Source organism: Rhincodon typus, chromosome 21 (assembly GCF_021869965.1).
Source record: "Rhincodon typus isolate 14 chromosome 21, sRhiTyp1.1, whole genome shotgun sequence".
NCBI lineage: Eukaryota > Metazoa > Chordata > Chondrichthyes > Orectolobiformes > Rhincodontidae > Rhincodon > Rhincodon typus.
The window spans coordinates 11,683,524-11,708,705 of NC_063352.1; the positions used below are offsets into that span (position 1 = coordinate 11,683,524).

General features: G+C 44.5%; 1 protein-coding gene across 1 annotated transcript in view; it reads left to right on the forward strand.

The window, feature by feature from the left end:
• The window catches only part of pitpnc1a (phosphatidylinositol transfer protein cytoplasmic 1a), a 146,835-nt gene that overhangs the window by 87,384 nt on the left and 34,269 nt on the right, over positions 1–25,182 (forward strand). The window contains exon 8 of the mRNA XM_048609682.1: positions 5,493–5,556. Coding sequence (XP_048465639.1) covers positions 5,493–5,556 — 64 coding nt within the window. The remainder of the gene's footprint in view (positions 1–5,492; positions 5,557–25,182) is intronic.

A 25,182-nucleotide genomic window follows, 5' to 3' on the forward strand; every position in this document is an offset into this window, starting at 1 on the left:
GTGAGGGATGAGGTGCGGGAGATGTGGGAGACACGGTTGAGGGCGTTCTCGACCACCGAGAGGGGGATGTTACGGTCCTTGATAAACGAGGACAACTGAGATGTACGGGAGTGGAATGCCTCATCCTGGGAGCAGATGCGGCGGAGGCGAAGGAATTGGGAATACGGGATAGCATTTTTGCAGGAAGGTGGGTGGGAGGAGGAGTATTCTGGGTAGCTGTGGGAGTCGGTGGGCTTGAAATGAATATCGGTTTCTAGGTGGTTGCCCGATATGAAGACAGAGAGGTCCAGGAAGGGGAGAGAGGTGTTAGAGATGGTCCAGGTAAACTTAAGGTTGGGGTGGAAGGTGTTAGTGAAGTGTATGAACTGTTCGAGCTCCTCATGGGAGCACGAGGCGGCACTGATACAGTCATCAATGTAACGGAGGAAGAGGTGGGGTTTAGGGCCGGTGTAGGTACGGAAGAGTTAATAGAGTGGCTTCTCTGAAAGAGGCAAGACTGGGGGAATTGGCTAGCCCAACAAACTGGTGTGTTTTATTCTTTATTCATTAACGGGATGAGGACATTGCTGGCTAGGCAGCATTTATTGTCCATCCCTAATTACCCCTGAGGGCAGTTCAGAGTCAACCACATTGCTGTGGGTCTGGAGTCACCTGTAGGCCAGACCAGGTAAGGGTGGTAGTTTCCTCCCCTAAGGGGACAATAGTGAACCAGGTGGGGTTTTTCCCCCTGAACAATTGGCAATGCATTCATGGTCATTATGAGATTTTTAATTCCAGATATTTTTATTGAATTCAAATTCCACCATCTGCTGTGGCAGGATTCGAACCCAGGTCCCCAGACTAACAGTCCTGCGATAATACCACTAGGCCATTACCTCCCCATGCTTCTTTTAAGAAGAGGCAGCACCCAAAGTCAGCACTGACTCACAGTGGGTGGGAGAGGCTACAAAGTCACCATTGTCCTACCAGGCCATAGGCCTGCTATGTAATCGGAGAGACTGGTGGCGTTGGTCGTTTAACCTGAGGGTCACCATAGCTCAGGTGAGGAGGGAGGTTGAGAAGGAGCATCCTTCCTGGTAACCTCAGCTGTTGTGGGAAATTGAACCAAAGCTGTTGGTGTTACCAAGCATCACAAACCAAGCCATCAAGCCGACTGAGCTAAACCCCACTCCTAGGTGTATTGATTTTGAATGCCAGCCTAGGTTGTAATAGGAAAGGTACCTTCATGTCAATGGACTCCAGGACCCAAGGTTACTTTGGAGACTTTTCTGTTGAATTTTTAAGGCCCTTTTATATTTTACAATTAAGGTAAACCACTACAGGGATTTTCAAACTGTCTATATTGAGCTGTTGGAATTGTGATACATTTGTCTTTATGCTGTATGTTTAGCAGAACTTTATTGTAATTGATCCTTGCAATCAAACGAAGGTTTTTTTTTAACATGTTGCTGTGGAGATGAAAATCCACTTCTGCCCTTGGCTTACAGTTTGTCTTCTCTTTTGAAAATGTAATTACTTTAGCTGGAAAAGGTGTCATTAGTTAAACTCGTCTAACTGTCGATCTATGCAAAAATAAAATCACACTTCGTATTATCACAATTTGTTTCAATTTAAAAATAGCTTTGTAATGCTCCAGATGCCCTGCTGCTAATTAGTATGAAAATTCATAAGTAAAAACAAAATACTGTGGTTGCTGGAAACATGCATTTAAACTGGGAAATGCTAGAAATATTCAGTAGGCTTGGCAACCTCTGCTGAGACAGGAGCAGAGGTAAATCTTTCAGTTAATGAGCTTCTGAGAGTTGAAGGATATTGATGGTTTTAAGCGCAGTTTTTAGTATCTTTAAAGACTCCTCAGATATTAATGCAGTTTGAATGTACTTTCAGCAAGACCTGGACAACTTCTAGCTTCAGACTGATCTATACCACAAACATCAAAGCAATTACCAAAGTGCTGGGCAATGACTATCTTCAACAAGGGAGAATGTAACCATCTCCCCATGACATTCAACAGTGGTGAATTCACCATCAGCAACATCTTCAGGCTTACCATTGACCAGAAACTGCACTGGACCAACCGTATATGTCATGTGGCTACAAGAGCAGGTCAGAGGTTGGGAGCTTTGAGGAGATTAACACACCTCCTGAAACCCTAAAGCCTGTCCACCATCTCCAAGGCATAAGTCAGGAGTGTGATGAAATACTCCTCACTTGCCTGGAAGAGTGCAGCTCAAACAGTACTCTAGAGACTTGACACCTTCCAGGACTGCTTGAACAGCACCTCATCCACCTCCTTCAGTATTCACTCCCTCTGCCCCCAGTTGATGTTTGCATTATCTATAAGATACACTGCAGCTTTCGTCAACAGCACCTTCCAACCCTGTGACCTCTTCCAGTCTAAAAGGGGCATCTCCCTCAAGGGCCCCCTTTCCACATGGGGTGCTGCCTGTCCTGTTGTCTGCCTCCCAGTAATGTCCCCTCCCCAACTATTTGATTTGATTTGATTTGATTTATTACCGTGCAAGTGCATCAGGGTAACAGAGTACAGGATACAGTGTTAAAGCTGCCGAGAAGGTACAGAGAGAGAGATCAATATTAATATTAAAGAGGTCCATTTAAAAGTCAGATAGCAGCAGGGAAGAAGCTGTTCTTGAATCTATTTGTGCAGATGTACAAACTTTTATATCTTCTGCCTGATGGAAAAGAGGGGAAGAGAGCATAACTGGGGTGGGAGGGCCCTTTGATTGTTTTGTTTGCTTTCCTGGGGCAGTGGCACACATAGATGGAGTCAGTGGATGGAAGGCAGGTTTGCATGATGGACGGGGCTGTGTTCACAACTCTCTGTACTTCCTTTCAGTCTTGGGAAGAGTAGTTGCACCCCACACTGTGATGCATCCAGATAGAATGCTTTCTATGGTGCACCTATAAAAATTGGTAAGAGTCTTTATGGACAAGCTGAATTTCCTTAGCCTCCTGAGGAAGTAGAGGCCTTGCTGTGCTTTCTGACCATAGTGTCAACGTGGTTGTACCAGGACAGATGGTTGGTGGATCATCACTCCCAGGAGCTTGACGTTCTCGACCATCTCTACCTCAGCACCATTGATGCAGACAGGAGCGTGCCCACCACTCCGCTTCCTGATGTCAATGACCAGCTCCTTCATTTTACTGACGTTGATGGAGAGATTGTACTGTTAAGCAATCAATCTCCTTCCTGCATTCTGTCTCGTCATTGTTTGAGATCCAACCTACAACGGTGGTGTTGTCAGCAAACTTGTAAATGGAGTTGGGATGTAATTTGGCCACATGGTCATATGTGAATAAGGAGTAGAGTTGGGCCAGCCTTGCAGGGCACCGGTGTTGAGAATTATCAGGGAAGAGACATTGTCGCCTATCCTTACCAACTGTGGTCTGCCGGTCAGGAAGCCGAGATTCTAGTTACACAGCGGGAATCAGAGTCCTAGGTCCCGCAGTCTGGAGGTGCGTTTGTTTGGAAATATGGTGTTGAAGGCGGAGCTGTAGTCAATAAGTAGGAGCCTGAAGTAGGTATCCTCATTGTCCAGGTGTTCCAGGGATGAGTATAGGACCAAGAAGATGGCATCTGCTTTGGACTTAATTGTGACAGTAGGCGCATTGTAAGGGATCAGGCAATCTGGGAGACTGGAGTTGATGTGAGCCATGAGCAACTTTGCGAAGCACTTCATAAAGATGGAGGTCAGAGCCACAGGGCGGTAGTCATTGAAGGCACACTGCATGATTTTTCTTTGGCACTGGTGGTCTTCTTGAAGCATGTGGGGACTTCAGATCGTGGTACAGAGAGGTTGAGGGTGTCAGTGAATACTCCCACCTGCTGGTCTGCACAGGATCTGAGTGCACGGCCAGGGAACTCCATCCAGGCCGGTCGCTTTCCGTGGGTACACCCTTAGGAAGGCCGATCTGACATCTGCGGCAGTGACCGTGGGTACAGGTACATCAGAGCTGATGGGGCAGGTGACATCGTTTTACTGTCCTTCTATTCAAAGCGAGCATAACCTAACTAACATCTGTGCCAAAGTGCCCAGCTCATGGTCCCCATTCCATCCCTAGTCATGCCTCCCTTCTCTGCAAATGAACCCTCTCCCCTCCCCATTTTTCCAGCTTGAGATGCTGGACAGTGCTTGTAGTTCCATTCCTGGCCACTGCTGGTGCTGGTGGGACAACAGAGCTACTGTCCAACTAGATTGCCCGGTGACTCTCTGAGGCGGGACTTCTGGGTGTGATTGGCGGCAGTGATCTCCAATCAATTAACGCTCCTCAGGGTGTTAAATCACTGTGGGACAGCTAGTGTCCACACTGACTCATATAACAAGGTGGAAAACCCTATTCGAGAGAAAATATTTCTGTGAATCCTAGACATATTTTAATCACCCATATAGAGATGTTTTACCCACCTGTGAAGCGATTGGGACTTGAACTTGGGTGTCCTGGTTCAGAAGTAGGGACACTACCACACCACAAGAATTCTCTAGTACATTTTATATTCTTAATCCTTTCAGAATTTCTGGATACATTGTCAGGTCCCAGGACAGCTGAATGTGACAGACCAAAAAGTTCAACTGCAACTGAAAACCTGTTGACTGACAGAAATAAGACTCTTCCCACAGATAATAATGGTTAATGAGAATCAGTAGGACACATGGTTAGTTTGAACAGCACAGAATTATACACTGGCAGCTGATATTTTCTCCTGCCTTTAGTTTTGGGACATTGTCCAGAGTGAGGCAGTTTTCCTTAAGGATGTTTATGGAATGAGAGCTGGGAGCTAAGAGCTAGGCTTGGAGCATCCACTGTCATTCTGATAATCAGACGAGGTGTGAGATCCCAGTGTTTGGATACTTTATACAGATTTGCTAAATTGTTGATAGACACCAACTCAGCCCCAAGGTTGATGACAAGTTCTGAGGGCTACAGTTTGGGAGGGGTTTATCCTTGCTTTCCACCAATTGTTGAAGGGGGCCAGTGGGATGCGAAGAGGCAACTAGACCAATCACAGCAGCAACAACGTTGTGCATTGAAGACACCTCAACGTACTTCTGAGCAGCAAGTATTGGCTACAATTTGACTTTGAGCCAGACAAGGAGCTGGTGGCAATGTCATGGTGGGCATGCAGGGTTACAGGGATAGGGTAGGGGCATGGGTCTGGATGGGATGCTCTTCAGAGGGTTGGTGTTGACTCGATGGGCTGAATGGCCTACTTCTGCTCTTATTTCTTACAGTTCTATTCCCTCTGAGTGATCCATTTCTTCATTACTTACACTCTGTGAGATTTGAGCTTATAAAGATTCGTCTGACGAGAACCAGAAAAATTGCGTTAAAATGTTTCATTGTTAAACAGAAAGAGGGATATTCAGCTAAATAGAATTCTGCCCACGATTTGTTATCAACAATGCTGCAATGCTTAAGCAAAGAAGCAACTGCCAAAGTTATTTCAATCATGCTATCTTCTTTGGTTTCAGGTTATCAGGGACATCTTACTAATAGGTCATCGGCAAGCCTTTGCCTGGGTTGATGAGTGGTGTGGTAAGTCCAGCTAAATAACTGTATTTGTTTTTAACATTATGTATAGCACTTCATCAATATCTCATAAACAGAGCTCTCTCTCGTAATGTAAGTGGGAAAGGAAGAGCAGATATGTTTGGCTTGGATTATGGGTTTTTTTGCAGATTCGCTGACAATAGTTCGACATGTCCAATGCAACACAATAGGGTACATATCAGTGATAGTAAACACTCCATTAGTTTTGGATCTTCTGTTCTGATGAAGGTTATTATGATCTGAAATGTTCACTCTGTTTCTCATCACTGTTGCTGTCTGCCCTGTGACTATTCCAGCATTTTCTGTTTCTTCTTTCAGATTTTGAGCAGTATTTTGCTTTTGTTTAGATCTTATTTAGCTTGGAATAAAAATCCAGATCTGCCCTCATCACTGCAACTGGCGGGGAGTAAAGGCTTGTGATCTACTCTTGATCCTAAATTCATGTGGTCATATCTACGTATAGCTGAGTGCATTCAGATAAACAGGCTCCTACTGTATGCACTTCCATACCTGGGAGATTAATCCAATGTTAACTCCAAAGATGAGAAACCTTCAGTAAACGGATACTATTCACGTTTAACTCACAAGTGGGCATTATCTGTGCTTGCTCAGCCCCAATGCGTATCATTCACATTTTGTTTAAAATATTAGTCAAAGAAAGAGAAAATGCTTGACTAGACACTTATTTTGACAGTCAATTCGAAACAAAAAGGAGAAATTCAGCAAATTCAATTTCCCAAACCCTTCAGACCATTTCAATGTGGATTCGAACGGCAGTTTGAAAAGGTCAGTAGGTTTGCTGACAGGACTGCTGCATTTTTTTTGCAATGGATCAACTGTTTATGAATGAATTAGTGTGTCTTCCACTAAGTTTTAATTTCTTAGGCATGGCAAAACACAGTGGAAAGCAAGGTAATGGTCTGCACAGTGTGTGACCTGGCTTTGCAAACATAGCCATTGCAAGAACATGGGAATGAGGAGCAGGAGTAGGCCATTCTGCCCCTCAAGCCTGCTCTGCCATTTAATACGATCATGACTGATCCTCAGTTCGGCCTCAACTCCACTTACCTGCCTGCTCCCCATAATCCTTTAACCCATTACTCATTAAAAAATCTCCCCATCTCTTCCTCACATTTACTTAATGTTCCAGTATCCAATGCACCCTGGGATCGTGAATTCCACAGATTCATAACGATTTGAGAGAAGTAATTTCTCCTCAATCATTTAAAATGATGAAGGAAATAGATAAGATAGAAGCCGGGAGGTTGTTTCCACTGGCAGATGGAACTATAACTAGGGGGCATAGTCTCAAAATAAGGGGGAGCAGATTTAGGATTGATTTGAGGAGGAACTTTTTCACGCAAAGTGTGTGAATCTGTGGATTTCCCTGTCCAATGAAGCAATTGAGGCTACCTCATTGAATGTTTTTAGGGCAAATTAGATTTTTGAACATTAAAGGAATTAGGTGTTATGGGGAGCAGGCGGGTAAGTGGAGCTGAGTCCACAAAAAGATCAGTCATGATGTTATAGAATGACAGAGCAGGGTCGATGGGCCAAATGGCCTACTCCTGCTTCTGCTTCTTATGTTCCTCGTCTCTGTTTTAAATTGGCTATGCCTTATCCTAAATCTGTGATCTCTTGTTCGAGATTGCTGCACACAAAGCAACATTCTTCCTACACCTACTCTGTCAATCTCCTTCAGCATCTTATGTGCCTCAAATAGATCTCCTCTCGTTTGTCTAAACTCCAGATAGTATAGGCCTAAACTTCTCGGTCTTTCCTCATAAGCCTCATCTCTGGCATCAATCTAAACGAACCTCCTCTGAACTGCCTCTAATACAACTACGTCTCTCCTCAAGTAAGGGGACCAAAAGTATATGCAGTGCTCCAGGTGCGGTCTCTTTAAAGCCTCATCCAGTTGCAGTAACACTTCCCTACTCTGTTCCTTTAGCAATAAATGCCAAAATTCCATTTACCTTAAGATGTTCTGTACCTAAAATACTAGCTTTCAGTGATTCATGCACAAGGACACCCAGCTCTCTCCCCATTGATACAGTCTGAAATTATTCCCCATTTCAATAATAAGTTACCTTTCTATTCATCTGACCAAATTGATAACCTCTGACTTATACATATATGAAACTTCACCTGCTACATCTTGGCCAATTCACCCACCTAACCAGCTAATGTTGGTGAGGCCTCTTCTGGGGTACTGTATCCAGTTCTGTTATAAGAAGGATATCAGTAAGCTGGAGACGGTTCAGAAGAGATTTACCAGGATGTTGCCAGGAATGGAGGGTTGAGTTACAAGGAGAGGCTGGGTAGGCAGGGACTTTTCTCACTGGAGTGTAGGTGGTTGAGGGGTAACCTTACAGAGATTTATAAAATCATAAGGGGCATAGGTAAGGTGAATGGCAGATGTCTTATCTTGTGTTGGGGGATTTCTAGACTAAGGGCCATATTTTTAAGGTGAGAACTGCGTCTGTGACAGGATCAAAACCTCATTTGAAAATTCAGCCCAAAGAATTTGTGTGTTTAGCCGAAGCTCAACAATTGGAAACATTTGCCCCACCTTCCCCCTGCACTGTCACTGCCTGGTCCCACTGCATGCTGCTCACATTTTCTGTTTCCATTAGTAAGGTGACTGGCTCCAGAGATGCCAGAGACATGAAACCATCTCGAGTGCAGGTTGCCAGGGCAACTGATTCGGGAAAGAAAACGACTTTGACAAATTCTCACTAGAAGTGCTGCAGGTTAAATTGGAACATCAGCAATGTGAAGTCAGGACTCATTTGCAGCTCTTTGACATTTCTGCTAGTCCACCTGCCCCTGTTAAAGGAAGAAAAGTGCTGAATTAGCAGTGTTTATTAGACTGTAACATACATACACACCAATCTGTAACTACTGTGAAGTGCTGTTGTGGTGCAGTGGTAGTGTCCCTACCTCTCAGCTTAAAAAGGCTGGATTCAAGTCCCACCTTCCTCAGAGTCGTGACATCACAGGTTAATTGAGGATATTTTAAAATCAGTTGATGCTTTCTGCTGTGTGGAGTCTGTGTTGGGTTAGACAGGGGAGACCATTGAACAGACACAGAAGAGGTTCTGTTACAGGTGGTAGCACCTCTGAATAATTCTGAAGCTAATGAACAACAACCTGCATTTGGCTGGCACCTTTTTATTATAGCAAACCCATCCCAAGGTGCTTCACGAGCGATGATCAAATAAAATGTGACATGGGGAGATTTGGCCAACTGATCAAGGGCTTGTTCAAAGGTTGAGGTTTGAAGGAATATCTTAATTGAGGGGACTGGGGTAATAACTTAAGAAGCCTTTGGCCTGTTGAGCCTGCTCAGTCACTAAGATCATAGCTGAGCTCATCCATAAGCAACATTTTCCTGCCCCAATCCCAAGATCCCTCAGTGTTCAATGATCTGTCAGTGACTGAGGATTCACAGGGCTCTGAGGCAGAGAATTCCTGCAATTTGCAAAACTCTCAGTGAAGACATTTCTGCTTTCAGTCCAAAATGGCCGACCCCTTACCTTGAGACTGTGCTCCCCGGGTTCTAGATCAGCACTTCCCGAACTCTGATCCCATATCGAGGCTTGAAAACTGTTACGACTGCTCAGTGGAAGGGGAAGGGGCTGCGAGAGTGAGAACACAGTTGTTACGACTCATTTCAGGAGCTACGGTACCATTGCTGTCTCTGTGCTTCAGAGACCAAAACTTCAGTCCTGAACCACACCCTCCCCCCCTACATGCCTGTTGAGATTGAAACTGACTTCATTTGCCCAAAGAATATAAATAATACAACAGTGTGTAGCAATGCTGCGTCATTATTGATTTGCTTCCAGGCCACTTTGATCAATGGAATTGTGTTAGGGCTATTAGCCCAGGCCACTTTCCTAGTCTAGTTTCAGGTACCTGGGCTGACAGACGTTGATTACTTGTTGTCATGACCTCCACACGCTCAACAGCGTTTGTGAAAGACTGTCTTGTTCTAAAGGATCTAGTTGAACTGCTTCCCCAACGCAAACCATATGAGGATGCCGAACGAGTTCCTGTTGTAATCTCCTGGACAGGGTTGCCACCTTTGGTTGTTTGGAGGCGTTGCATCGAGTGAATGCCACCCTCCAATCAATGAACATCTTTCTCCCCATTGGTTGAATTTGAACATGAGAACAAAGGCTTCGTTTGTCTTTACTGTCCCGGTGGTACACCGGTCGGAGATGCTCATGTAGTGGTACCCAGGTCACTCATCAATACTTGCATCTCCTTTTGCATGGCTCCCAAAACTAACACAAACAAACTTTCCAGGGTGCAGGACAATGAGCGAGCTGGAAAGCAGCACACAGAACATAGAACATTACAGCGCAGTACAGGCCCGTCGGCCCTCGATGTTGCGCCGACCTGTGAAACCAATCTGAAGCCCATCTAACCTAAACTATTCCATTATCATCCATATGTTTATCCACGGAGAAAGAAGAGGTGGGAAGCATTCAATAATGAGGAAAACTTGAGTTTTTTGAACTCACAGGGAAACGCAGCAATCTTCTGTTTCAGGTGCTTCTCCAGATCTAATTTTTCTGAAAGGGGGGGAAATGGTCTAGTGCTATTATCACTAGACTATTAATCCAGAGGCCATGATAATGTCCTGTGTTCAAATCCTACCACAGCAGAAGATGGAATTTGAATTCAATAAACATCTGGAATTGGAAGTCTAATGATTTTTTTTGTTTTATTCATTAACGGAATGAGGGCGTTGCTGGCTCGGCAGCATTTATTGCCCATCCCAAATTGCCCAGAGGGCAGTTAAGAGTCAACCACATTGCTGTGGGTCTGGAGTCACAAAGAGGCCAGACCAGGTGAGGATGGCAGTTCCTTCCCCTAAAGGGCATTAGTGAACCAGATGGGTTTTTCCCCAACAATTGACAATGGATTCATGGGTCATCATTAGTTTCTTAATTCCACACATTTTATTGAATTCAAATTCCACCATCTGCCATGGCGGGCGTTGAAGCTGGATCCCCAGAATATTATTGGGAACTCTGGATTAACAATCCAGCGATAATACCACTAGGCCATCGCCTCCCCTGACTGTAAAACCCTTGTTGGTTGTTGAGGGAAAAACCGACCTGATTGACTAATGTACTTTAGGGAAGGAAACTGCCATCCTTACCTGGTCTTGCTTTCATGTGACTCCAGACCCACAGCAATGTGGTTGATACTTAACTGCCCTCTGGGCAATGAGGGATGGGCAGTAAATGCTGGCCTAGCCAGTAATATCCACATCCTGCGCATGAAGGTACAAGGTGGATCAAAAGTAAGCATTTGTTTCTGAAACAGTGCTTGCCTTGCTGAATTACACTAATAGATATGTTTACACCACCAAACTAACAATCAGTTTAAAGGCTGTTATTGCTGTTTACTTTTAACCAGGCTCCCTTGAGTTCACTGAAACGTCACTGTGGTGTAATGAACAGCATAGGCATTATGCAAAGTTTTTCTTCCTCTCAGCAGGGGAAATATTTGCATTGTCTTGGCAAAACCTACGGCATTTAATTGCTTACGTCCTCAATGTTCTCGACATTGGTCTGTGCTCTGATAATCCCACTGGGCCGGTGGTGGTGATGGGGGAGATTCTGACTCATTGTGAAATGTTCCTGATTGTGTGCGTAACCCGGAAAGAATTCCTTGTGGTCTGAGGGTGACCATTTTGTATTCCATGGGGTTGTGACTTGCAACCTCTGACCTCACGTCTCATCCCGTGAGAATGAGCAAAAGGAATCATCTCGTTTTTGGATTGCCCAAAGGGTAGGCCTCGCCTGGCGGGCATTAGGCCTCAGAATCTGCTGACCTCTGATTAACCTGTGGTTTCTGGTGACCCAGGGTCATGAACCGCCGAGGCCTGTGATAAGGCCAGATACCTGGCCTCTGCGCCTGTCAGCTCTCAATTGGCGGACCCTCAGCTGAGTTACCTCGCTCGTGAGGGGGAGGGAGAATTGTGTCAAGTTGCTGGCAAACAGGCTCACTTCGAAAAAGAAGGGGAAATTGTAATGATGTGTTATGAGCAGACTTGCTTAATTCCAATTAGAGTGAGGCCTCAGAGAAAATGAGCAGGCGAAAGGCAGAAGAATGGAATGCAATTCTTCAAAGCAGCTGACATCACCAACGCTAAATCCTAATTGAGCCTGAAAGATGTCATTTGAGGCATCTCCTCCCCCAACCTTCATGTGTACCTGTTTCGAAAGCCTGGTTTCGAAAGCTACCAATACGATTCAGAGGCGTCATCGCATTATTTGTACATATTATACTGCACATAGCAGTGTTGCCAAAAATAGAATATTGCGCAGTTCCCCCTACCCCCGCCACCGCGTCCTCGTTGGGCAAAACAAAACCTGAGTCAGGCACTTTTTGTTTCCTGAAGCCTGCGGCCACTTTAAATTGCAACACCTCGGGCTTTCACTCTGCTGTGCCCTTTCTCCACCTTCACAGTGTGACTGATGTGGACGCTGAACTCTGGCGGACAACGAAGCAAAATTTGATAAAAGCCTTCAGGCCCACACCACCAAAGTGGTTTGCAAAAGAAATATTCGGATCTCACAAGCCTTAATATTTCATCGGCTGTATGAGGAGTTCTCGATTTACAAACGTCCAACTAATAGCACTCACATTTACGAGTGTGACACCGTTTTAAAATGTTGAAGATCGGAAATATGACCATTTCCTGTATTTACAAACAATTGCTTTCTATTGTCCTGCATTGTGTTTGGACTTGTGTACAAATCAACTTCATGAATCCCTACAGTGCAGATAGAGGCCATTCAACTCATCCAGACCCCATACCGATCCTCCGAAGAGCATCTCACCCTGACCCACCCCCTCTACCCTACACCTCTAACCCTGCATTTCCCATGACTAACCCACCTAGCCTGAACATCCCTGAACACTATGGGCAATTTACCATGGCAAATCCTCCTAACCTGCACATCTTTGGACTGTGGGAGGAAGCCGGAGCACCCGGAAGAAACCCATAGAATAGAACCCATTGCAACCCAGGGACAGTCTGTAAAGCTCTGTGGGATGTCCCAAAGTGATAATAACACTTTTACCTTCCTGCATTTGTTCAAGGGTTTCACAGCTAATTATGATTTTTAAAAGGCGGTCACTATTATTTAGGGAAAAATTCAAGGTTATTTTGTGACCAGCAAAGCCTCATATCATATAAATCCCTACAATGTGGAAGCAGACCATTGGGCCCATCAAATCCTCACTAACCAGCTGAAGGGCATCCCACCCATACTCACCCCCCTACCCTATAAGCCTGCATTTTCAATGGCTAACCCACCTAGCCTGCACATCCCTGGACACCACGGGCAATTTGCCATGGCCAATCCACCTAACCTGCACATCTTTTACAACTGTGGGAGGAAACCCATGCAGACACAGGGAGAATGTGCAGACTCTACACAGACAGTCGCCCGAGGGTGGGATCAAACCTGGGCTCCTGGCGCTATGAGTCTGCAGTGCTGACCACTGAGTCACTGTGCCACCCACAAATGGAAAATTAACAACTAGCAGCTTTTCTTGAGAAAGGAATGTTGCTTAAGACTATTGTGCTTCTTTGAGCAGTGCGTTGGGATTTTTGGACAGGTTAAGCCAGTGACCAAAAACTTGTCAGATGGACTATAACATGGGAAAGTGTAAGGTGATGTGCTCTGGCAGGAAGAATAGAGGAGCTGAATATTATTTAAATGGAGAAAGACTGCAGAGAGCTATGGAACAAAGGCATTTGGCATTTTCATCCATGAATCACAAAAAGCTAGCATCCAAGTTCAGCAAATAATAGAGAAGGCAAATAGAACATTGGCCTTTATTTCGAAGTAAATAAAGTATAAAAGTAGAGATGTTTCTGGAATACTGTGAACTGTTTTGGACTCTTTATGTAAGGAAAGATATACTGGCATTGGAGGCAGTCCAGAGTGGGTTCATTAGACGGATGCCAGGTATGGGGGGACTGCCTTATGAGGAAAGGTTAAATAGGTTAGGCTTGTATTTATTGTAACCAAGAAGAATGAGAGGCAATCTTATTGAAATAGTCAACATTCTTAGGGGTAGATACGGAAAGGTTGCTTCACCTCACGGGAGAGTCTACAACCAGAGAACATAATCTCAGAATAAGGGAGGTAGCATATTTAAAACAGAGGTGAGAGGAATTTCTTCTCTCAAAAGCTAGTTGGGATTCTTTACTGTAGAGAGCAGTCAAGCCTAAAAAGTTAGGGACTCAAGGCTTTTGGAGAAAAAGCAGGAAAGTGGAGTTGAGGATTGTCTGATCAGCCGTGACCTCAGTAGATAGGAGCAGACACGATGGGTTGAACGGCCTACTTCTGCTGCCATGTCCTCTGGTCTTCTGGAAGTAAACTCTATTGAATGACCAGAACAAAGTCCCCAGCTCAAAGGACCAGCATGATAATAAGAAAGTTATTTGTTGCAATCATAAGAACATTTATCAGCCTCGGACACTGAACTGTGCTTTTCCTCCAATTAGCAACTAAGCACCTTTTAAAAGGTAATGAGGGCCAATTCATTCATACATGCTCCCAGCTGGGAACTGCAGTTAAGCAAAGCTGTCATTGTTTGTATTGTAGCTCTGCCTTGAAAAAGCACTCTCTGTGAAAGGAGCTGCCTGCTGGAGCTTTGACATCAGTGAACGTCTGTTCTGTTGATGTGGAATACTCATTTTGTATTTCTGACAGATCCATACTGACTTCAGAAGCCGAAGAATCAAATTTCACAATCTTTATGTCTTTCACGGCCTGTTTCTCAAAGGCGACTGCTCTGTTCATGGCTTGACTGGTGTTCAATGTCTAACCCATTCAGAGCTTTTACATTTCAATTTCGAAACTATTCCACAACCTGTCTTCATAAATTGGACAGATGAGGTTGCTTGTGGACTGCCAGAGTCCTATTTGCCATGCAGCTCCATTTTTTTTTTTACTATTTGAGTCATGGAAACTGAAGCTTTTGTTGACTTCCAAAACACCATATTAATCTTCCAAGTCACAGTCAATACATAACTGGGAGTTTTGTGGCTCAACGATAGTGTTCCTACATCTAGGATAGAGGCTTTGGGACCAAGACCCATCTACGTCAGAGATGTATGAACAGAGTGAATAAAAATAATTTTAGAACCAAATACAAAAGCCTTTTCCTTTTTAAAAACATATTTCCACTGCAGTCACTGCTCAAGTAATCAACATATATAGTTTATAGCGAAAACAGAAATTGCTGGAAAAGCTCAGCAGGTCTGGCAGCATCTGTGGGGAGAAAGCAGAGTTAATGTTTTGGGTTGAGTGACCCTTCCTCCGAGCTCGTAGAATATATATTTTATAATTTATACTTCATGTTAAATTATTTGCGTGGCAGTTCCTTGCTTTAGTATCTGCTAGGTGTTTGTCACCTATTGTTGGTGGCCAAGAGATGGCTGTCAGGTTTGTCTTTGTTTCCAAGACCTGGTCCACGGATCTCCTGTGGGTCTGTGCTTATAGACGTAATACTGGTGTGGTTTGTAATTGCCTCCTGCAGGGCTACTAAAGACAGAACTCTCCCAGTCTTACCGCCTGCCCACAGCCATATAAAGAAGGAGTAGGCCATTCAGCCCCTTGAGTCTGTTCATGGCTGATCTGAACAGAACCACACATGATGACCTTTCACCTCCTTGTTTAACATAGAATCCCTACAGTGTAGGAGCAGGCCATTCGGCCCATCAAGTCCACACCACCCGTCCAAAGAGCATCCCACCCAGACCCACCCCAGGTACTATGGGCAATTTAGCACGGCCAATCCACCTAACCTGCACATTGTTGGACTGTGGGAGGAAACCGGAGCACCAAGACACAGAGAGAGCATGCAAAGTCCACACAGACAGTCGCCCGAGGGTGGAATCAAACCCAGGTCCCTGGCACTGTGAGGCATCAGTGCTAACCACTGAGCCACCGTGCCTACCTATCTATCTCCATCTTAAAAATATTCAAGGGTTCAGGTTCCACCACCTTTTTCAGGAAGAACGTTCCAAAGACCCTTTGAGAGAAACAATTTTGTCTTATTTCTCTTGTAAATGGGTGACACCTTGTTTTTAAATAGTGACACTAAGTCCAAGCTTCTTGTGTAAGAGGAAACATCCTCTCCACATCTATCCCGTCAAGGCTCCTCAGGCTCTTGTATCTTTGAGTTAAGCATTTGCAGATTTTGCCATCTTTTCAGTCTGGAAAAGTCAGTAGCTTCTATTGCCAACAAGTCTTTGTTTGAGTCTTGGACACAGAGTTTTTGGCCTGGAGGTATAAGGACACTGCCACTCAATCACAGGAGCTCCTTGATCCTGTTACGAGTAGAACCCTTGTTCTTCAGGAGATTGGTATTTGAGAGTGGACTTCAAATAGAGCTGTGTATTAGTGAATTGGTCTTCAGTACCTTGTAGAGCTACCAGGTCTAAGTTATATCAGTTCTCAGCTGGGCTGCTACATTCAGGATCGGAGTGTCACGAGAGGTCTCTGTTAAGTATTGAACATTTATTTCAGGGTGCACACATCTATCTGCTTTGAAAGGGAAGGGCCGCTAGGGTTATTGTGATCCATAGTTTTTGACTCTTGAGATTTTAATGAGCACAGTCAGGCAGCTGGTAGTGAGACAGCTGATGTCTCTAGCACAGGAGCACAAAAGTGCCCTGGAGGAGGAGGAGGCAAACTGAGTGGCCAACACTAGGCTGCACTGTATCTTTATTGTGGGTCCAGGTAAAGCCATGGGTCCCAATGGACAACAGATGTTCAGTAACAGATGCACCTGTTGTGACTCCAGAGGCAATTACCAGCGGATGTTGGAGCTCACTTTATATAGGCATTTTTTACTCACATTTCTCTCAGGGAGTGCTGGCCATAGGAACACAGAAAATAAGAACAGGAGTTGGCCATTCTGCCCTTTGAGCCTGCTCCAACTTCCAACTTAGTACCCTGTTTCCACTTTCTCCCCATAACCTTTGATCCCTTTAACCCCAAGTGCTGTATCCAACTCCTTCTCGAAAATATTCAGTGTTTTGCCGTCAACCACTTTCTGTGGCAGAGAATTCCACAGGCTCACCACTTTATGGCTGAAGATACTTCTCCTCATCTCAATCCTAAGTGGCCTACCCTGTATCCTTAGCCTGTGACCTTGGTTCTGGACTCCCCAGCCATTGAGAACATCCTTTCTGCATTTCACCTGTCTAGTCCTTTTAGAATTTTATAGGTTTCTGTGAGATGCATCCTCATCCTTCTAAACTCCAGAGAATATAGTCCTAACCAATCCATTCTCTCTTCATACGTCAGTCCTGCCATCCCAGGAATCAGTCTGGTAAATCTTTGTTACATTCCCTCCATAGCCAGAACATCCTTCCTCAGATAAGGAGACCAGAACTGTGCACAATATACCAGGCCACTCATTGGCTTACCTGAAAATCAAGTCATGTGGGTGACATTAAACACTGATTCTGCTGTGTCCCATTAGCCAGAGTAATGGGAACAGTCATGAAAAATCATTCCCAGTGGCACAGTGGAAATCAGGAATGTAGTGGAATGGAGACTACTCTTGTTGGAGTAGATAGGAAGAGACTGTTCCCATTGACAGAAAGGGTCAGAGATCAGGGTATAGAGATGAGTATTGATTGGGAAAAAACTAATGGGGGGGGGCAGGGTTGAAAAGAAGGTTTTGTGGCTGTGATGTGAGTCATGTCACCACTGGGCCGACTATACACACTCATGGATTAAATTAAGGTGTTGCTTTTAACACATGCAGTAGCTCAGTGTCATTTACCAAACTAATCTGCTAATCCTGGATTTGATGTACAAATATCTACACTTTCCATGATTATAGAGAATCCATTTGGGGTGTCACAGTGGCACAGTAGTTAGCATTGCTGCCTCACAGCGCCAGGAACCTGGGTTTGATTCCACCCTCGGGCGACTGTCTGTGCGGAGTTTGCACATTCTCCCCATGTCGGTGTGGGTTTCCTCCGGGTGCTCTGGTTTCCTCCCACAGTCCAAAGGTGGGAGGTTGATTGGCCATGCTAAATTTCAAGTGATGTCCAGGGATGTGCAGGCTATGTGGATTAGCCATGGGAAATGTGAGGTTACAAGATAGGCTGGGTCTGGGTGGAATGCTCTTCAGAGGGTCGGTGTGGACTCAATGGGCCTGCTTCCGCACTCTAGGGATTCTATGATTTAACAGGAACAACTGCTCATTCTTATGAGACCCATAAAGGAAAAAGTCTGTTCTTTATCAGTTGCTGTACTTACCAAGAACAATGTATTCAACCAAGTATAAAAATGCAGCTCTTGTGACACAGTGGTAGTGTCCCTGTCTCTGGACCAGGAGACCCCAGTGGCATGTCATAACATCTTTGAACAGGTTGGTTAGGAAACATCTTAAAAGATGCGGATGGTCAACATATAGCCCATTGAATTTCAGGACAACAATGATTGGTCAGTTATTCATCTTCCTACAGAATGTGTTACAATAACAATTTCACATCCAGAATGCCCCTGCTAGTTGTAGCTGTGTTGTGGGTATATCTGCACATGTACGTGTGGATTATAGTGGCCACTTTTAATGACAGCACTTGTGCGTTGGGAACAGACACTGTGTTCTTATACAGTTAATGGTTATGTCCAGAAGGATGTTAATGAATTGGAATCAGTTTGGAGAAGGTTACTAGACTAATGGCTGGAATGAGTGGATTGCCTTATGAGGAAAGGCTAGACAGGGCTCGGCCTGTATCCTCTTCTTTCTTCCCTCTTGGAACGCTATGAATCTTTGGAGTGCTTTTCCTCAAAGGCAGTGGATGCAGAATCTTTAAATATTCCTAAGGCAGTGGTAGAAAGATTCTTGATTTCCAAGGGAATGAAAGATTATTGGGGGACAAGCAGGAAATGTAGAGTTGAGGTTAAAATCAGAGCAGCTATGATCTTATTGAATGGGAGAGCAGGCTTGAAGGGCCAAGTGGCCCACTCTTGTTCCTCGTTTCTGTGTCCACGGTGGCTCAGTGGTTACCACTGATGCCTCACAGCCCCAGGGACCCGGGTTCGATTCCATCCTCGGGCGACTGTGTGGAGTTTGCACATTCTCCTGTGTCTGCGTGGGTTTCCTCCCACAGTCCAAAAATGTGCAGGTTAGGTTGTTTGGCCTTGCTAAATTGCTCACAATGTTCATGAGTGTGTAAGTTAGATGGATTAGCCATGGGAAATGGAGGGATAAGGGGATGGGCCTGGGTGGGATGCACTTTGGAGAGGTGGTGTGGACTTGTTGGCTGGTTCCCACACTATAGGGATTCTTTGATGTCCTGCAGTACACTACCTGGGATGCTAATGGAGGCAGATTTGATTGTGCCCTTCAAGAGAGAATTGAGTAGGCAACTCAGGGAAAACAATGTATAAGGCTGTGGGGAGAAAGGTCAGGGTTATGGGAGAGCTGGTCGCTTGCTCTTGGAGAGATCCAGCATGCTTGAAGGGGCCAAATGGCCATCTCCTGTTTGGTAACCATTCTATTACTCCATGATCTTGTGATGTCATGCCCCCTTGCCCACATTCCTGGCAGGCATCTGAAGGTTAAGAAAATGATGTCAATGATTTTAGTCCGAGAGCTAGACTCAGTGAGTATCCCTGTGAATTAACCAGCCAGTAAAGGTCATTAATGACATTGTCCTCTCTACACATTTCTTCACAAGTCCCAGCCCAAGACCCTTTTAGTCAGGCACTGACATCACTACAATTAATGAGTGCCAGTCATTGTAGGCTTCAGGTAGTGCACAGGCATGATTCATCTGTGAGTCAAGTGGGAGATGCTTACAGCAGAGAATGTAATTTGTCTGTCTCTGCATTCAGGGGGACTCGCCACAAGCAGCTCTTGTATGACCAGTTAGCACATGGAAGGCTGTGGGAAAATTCTGCTCCATCAGTAATTCCTGGGTTTAACTCTCCATGAAAAACAAAAAGCCAGAGGGTTGTCTTTACTCATTGCAGTGTTCTGCCATAGAATCCCTACACCATGGAAGCAGGTCATTCAACCCATCGAGTCCACACCAACCCTCCAAACAGCATCCCACACAGACCCAAACCTATCCCCTCTTCCAGGTCAATATCTAATGAGCCAGGACAACTAGAATCCAGCTGGGGAAGGGTAGTTTTTGCCTGGTCTCCAAACCTATCGATAGAGAGACTGGGGCTAGGTTGTGCCACTACATCTCCGAGAAAGGCGGGCAATGACCCTCCAATCCTTTAATGTCATTAGAAACGATATTGTTCCCCTGGGACTACACCAGTAACAGGGCAGTCCTCCTGTGCCAGACTTATGTATCATCTATTTAATCTCCGAGAGGGCATATTGGGCCCAGCTTGCCAATTCTGGATTGAACTGAACAGAGTTGTCACTAGGAACACCTAACAGAGCAGACTGGAGAATGGGACAGAGAGAAAATAACCTGCCCTTGGAAGACCCTGGTCGACGGTGCTTCTGTATTTCCTGGTCTGAGCAGCAGCAAATCCCCTCCTGGATCCACCAAAAACAGCTTGAGCCACAACCACTGAGTTTGCCCTGAATGTTTGCGACAATACAGGTCAAAGTAGGGTTGCCTGTACTGTCTTTCTTTAATGTTCTCGCTTATTCTCTCATATTCTCACTTCTGTCACCTTCATTCTCTAAAGAAGACTAATACCTGAAACATTGACCACTCCTTTCCTCTAGATGATGCCTGGCTTGCTGTGTTCTTGCAGCCTCCTGTTTGTTTACCTCATTCTCTCTCACTCTTTCACATTCTGTCTCACTCTCTCATGTTCTCTGTCACTCTTTAATATTTGAACTCACTGTCTCATCTTCACACTCACTCTTGCATATTCCTATTCAGTCACTCGCTCTCACATTCTCTCTCTCACTTTTTCACCCTTATTTCCTCACTCCCTGTCATTCCCTCTCACTCCCTCTCACACTGTCTGTTGCACTGTCTCCCTGTTGCACTGTGTCTCTCTGTTGCACTGCCTCTCTCTGTCGCACTCTTTGGTAGAGACATAAACAGAGAAACATAAAAAACAGGAGCAGGAGTATGTCATTCAGCCCACTGAGCCTGCTCTGCCATTCATTATGATCATGGTTGAGCATTCCACTCAACAGACTGTTTCTCTTGACCCCCCATATCCTTTGAGTCCTTGATTCCCCAAGTGCTATTTCCAACTCCTTCTTGAACTCATGCAATGTTTTGGTTTTGGCTACTTTCTGTAGTAACGAATTCCACAGGCTCACGACTCTCTGGGTGAAGAAATTTCTCCTCATCTCAGTCTTAAATGGTTTACCTTATATCCTTTCCCACTGTAACCCCTGGTTCTGGACTCCCCAGTCCTCAGGAACATCCTTCCTGCATCCATCTTGTCCAGTTCTGTTAGAATTTTATAGGTCTCCGTGAGATCCCCTTCATTCTTCTGAACTCCAGCAAATACAATCATAACCAATCCAAGCTTTCTTCATAGATCAATATTACCATCCCAGAAATCAGTCTGATAAACATTTGCTGCACTCCTTCTATAGCAAGAACATCCTTCCTCAGGTATGGAGACCAAAACTGTACACACTATGTCAGGTGCGGTCTCACCAAGGCCCTGTACAATCGCAGAAAGTCATCCCTGATCCTGTACTCGAATCCTCTCACAATGAAGGCCAACATACCATTTACCTTCTTGACCGCCTGCTGCACCTACATGCTTACCTTCAGCAGCTAGTGCACAAGGACACCCAGGTCCCACTGGACACTCCCCTCTCCCAATTTACAGCCACTCAGGTAGTAATCTGCCTTCCTGTTTTTGCTAGCAAAGTGGAAAACCTCACATTTATCTAGGTTATACTGCATCTGCCATACTTTTGCCCACTCACTGAGTTTATCCAAATCACATTGAAGCATCTCTGCATCCTGCTCACAGCTCACCTCCCACCCACCTTTGTGCTGCCTGCAGATATGGAGATATTACATTTAGTTTCCTCATCCATATCATTCATGTGTATTGTGACAAACTGGAGTCTAAGCACTGATCCTTGTGGTACCCCCTAGACACTGCTACCATTCAGAAAAAGACTCATTTATTCCTCGTCTTCGTTTCCTCCATTCCCTCTCTGCCTATCCGTTTTCTGTCCATCTCAATACACTATCCCGATCCCACATACGCTGATTTTACACACTAACCTCTTAGCCACACAATCCTCGCATGCATGCACGTAGCCTCTCACTCACATACACTACATGAACATTCACTCACACACACATATACACACACATATGCCCATACATACACACACACTCTTCATCACACATAGATACACACACTTCACACTCACGCCTGCTTCACACTCATACCCACACATTTCATACCCGAACGCTCACTTCATATTCAGACACATATTTCACACACACATTTCACGCTCACACACACACTTTAATGAAGATGCAAAAAATAGTTCATGTTCACTGCCAGTAATATAGAAGTATAAACGATATTCCCTGTAAATATCCCCAAAACACACGCACATAAATGCACTCACACACGTGAGCGCGCACACACACACACACACACACACATACAGAGACACACACACACATACACTCTCTCTCTCGCACACACGCACAGACACACACACATACACTCTCTCTCTCACACACACACACAGACACACACACACAGACACACACAGACGCACACATACACACATATACACACACACACACACACACACATACACACATACACTCACACACACACACAAACACACACTGCACTCTCTCACTCACACCCCTTCACACCTCCACTGTTGCCCTGAAGTCTGAGAGGAAGATTAACATGTGTGTGGAAGGGTCACTGGACCCAAACATTAGCTCTGCTTTCTGTCCACAGATGCTGCCAGACCTTCTGAGCTTTTCCAGCAATTTCTGTTTTTGTTTGTGATTGACATGTATGATACTGCTGGGAGCAAACTGTGGGGGGAAGTAAACATCCCGGGAGCTTTAGAGGAAAAGGATATGTTTCACTTGTATTTTGAATGGAGCATTGCTGGTGTTGGGAAACAAGACTGGTTGTATGGGTAGGGTGCTTGGGAAAGTCATGTGATGCGACTTGTACAAACTGACAGCAAACAGTTGGTAACTTTAGTGAGAAATGTTCTAATCGAGAAACAGCCCTCTCATTTCCTCTCTCCTGTGCATGATTCTTGAATGGTAGAGTTTAGGTAAATCTCTGTTTCATTTTTCTGTCCTCTGACATTGTGGTACAATAGTTACCGTGGAGTTTCTTCAAGCAATGTTTGTGGTTACATTTAGAATTCAAGGACTCAGTGATGTTGGCAGGAGATGCCATGCCTTGTTGGATTGCGCTGATGTTACAATACATTGCATCGCCATGACAACGAGGCTGTTCTAATTTAAACATGACCACTTCAATCAAGAACCTACCAATCTATTTTTAGTCAAGACTGATTAAGATACTATACGGCTAACCATCCATCCCAGCCTAACCTCAATCCAAAGTTGGTCATTGAAGGACACCATTTTAGTGCAGTCCAAAATATAATTGTGAATTATATGAGCATTATTTCCATAATGTCAAACGTTGCATTTACATTAAAACAAGATGACTATGGTAGTAAACTAGAGTTTGTAACTACTGCTCCCCAACAGCAATGTAGGATTAGGAAGGATACCAGGTAGTGGGAACTTACAGACAGAAATAACGTGCACATTTTGATGTAAGAGAGTTCAGAAAATAAGGTTCTGCAATGTCAGAAAACAGCCAAATGAGTTATTGCGGTCTTCTAGTCTAATTTATTTGACTGAAAATCCAGGAACAGATTATTCCTGTTTATTAGTCCCATTGCCTTTAAACATGATTCAGTGAAGAAAATGAAAAATCGAAATTCACACCAGTACGCTCTTACCCAATGGTTCTTGCTGTTCTAAATCAAGTAAAACAGAGGGAATGTCGTGACTGTTCATTGCCATTTACTTTCTCATAGTCTGAGGGAAATGGACTAATGAGATGTCACACTGTATAGCTTGTGACACCAGGAATAACAGCCTTGCTCCTTGCATCAAGGTTACACTAAAATCCCTCCATAAGCTTCTAAGAAATTACTTTGCAGGGAGATTTGTCTTAAAGAGGACATCTGCATTAATTCACTTTTCCAGTCAGATAGCTTGTCAGACCAAATGTCGATCAGAGTCACAGCTCATAAACCTTATTCTAGACTTCTGATTTTACAACAGACAGTATTTACAGCACAGCACACGAAGAGGCAAGTTCTCTGGGTCAGCTTGATTTCAACCTTTCATGCGGGATTCACTGGAAAATGGCACCTGAACCTTTTGAGAGCTCTGGTCAAAATGAAATTGGTGAAACTGTAATTAAATTGTTCTCAATGCATTCTTGCTCATTCTCAAGTCCCCACAGTAGCCCTTGTGTAATTTAAACTGTGGTTAATATTGTCCCCTGTCAAACTGCTCTGGAAAATTAAGTAAAGCTCTTAACCATTCTCTGCTAATTGCTCACTTACACGAAAATGTCGGCAATCTGGCTGTTTAGTTGCTGTCAAAATATTCTGCTGGAGTATGGAATGAGAAAACCACAGTGCTGCTCCTTTCCTAGATGTGACATTTCCCCTGAGATCTTGAAATAAATATGGTTGTCATCTGTGTTTTTCTTTCCTGACCTTTAATAACAGCAGTGCTTGATCATCTTGACAATAGCCCTAAAATGGGCACTGCACAGATCTGATGGCTGCACCATTTCTATTTAAGTTGCTGAGTTCCTCTGTTCGAAATGATGCTGGAGTTAAAAACTGTGGCACTGAATTAAACAAACGCAATTCTCTCTTACTACAGTGTGTCACTTCTTAGAACTTGAATCTGTCTCGCCAGGACAAGAAACCCACAAGATTCAGCAATTAAAATTGGGAAAGTTGTAAAGCTGATCTAATTGGGTTTGGTTGGGTTGTGCCCATTTTTTGTATTTGAGAAGTTTATCCGGTATTCAGTACACCATTTGTCTTGGGCAACAGGAGACTAAGTGTGCCCTTAGATAGCAGCAGTTGTGTGGTATTTCTAGCTGACAGGAGGCTTTACTCCATCAAAGGATTGGACAAGTGAGGTCCTCCCCTTCCTTGCATGGGTACAGTGCTTCCATTGCACCAACTGGCTAACTCTGTTTTAAGTAGTGAAGGTGCTATTGACGGATGTAAATTCTTCATTGTACAAACAGGGGATGGAGATGGTCTTTGTTCTTGGGTGGTTCAGTTGGTCATCCAATGGGTGACGGTACCATCAGAGTTCCCCATTGTTGGCTACATGTCATAGCAACTGGAAGTCATCAGACTCTCCGATGAGTTAGATTATTGATTGAATCAAGGGTTACGAGGGAACAGACCTAAATGTGTGATTAAGGCCAAGATCAGATAAGTTATTGAATGTGGCAGAAGGCTCGATGGATCAATTGGCCTACTCCTATTTCCCAAGACTGTATGGACCCAACACCTTCCACTGCCACATTGCCAACTCTCCCA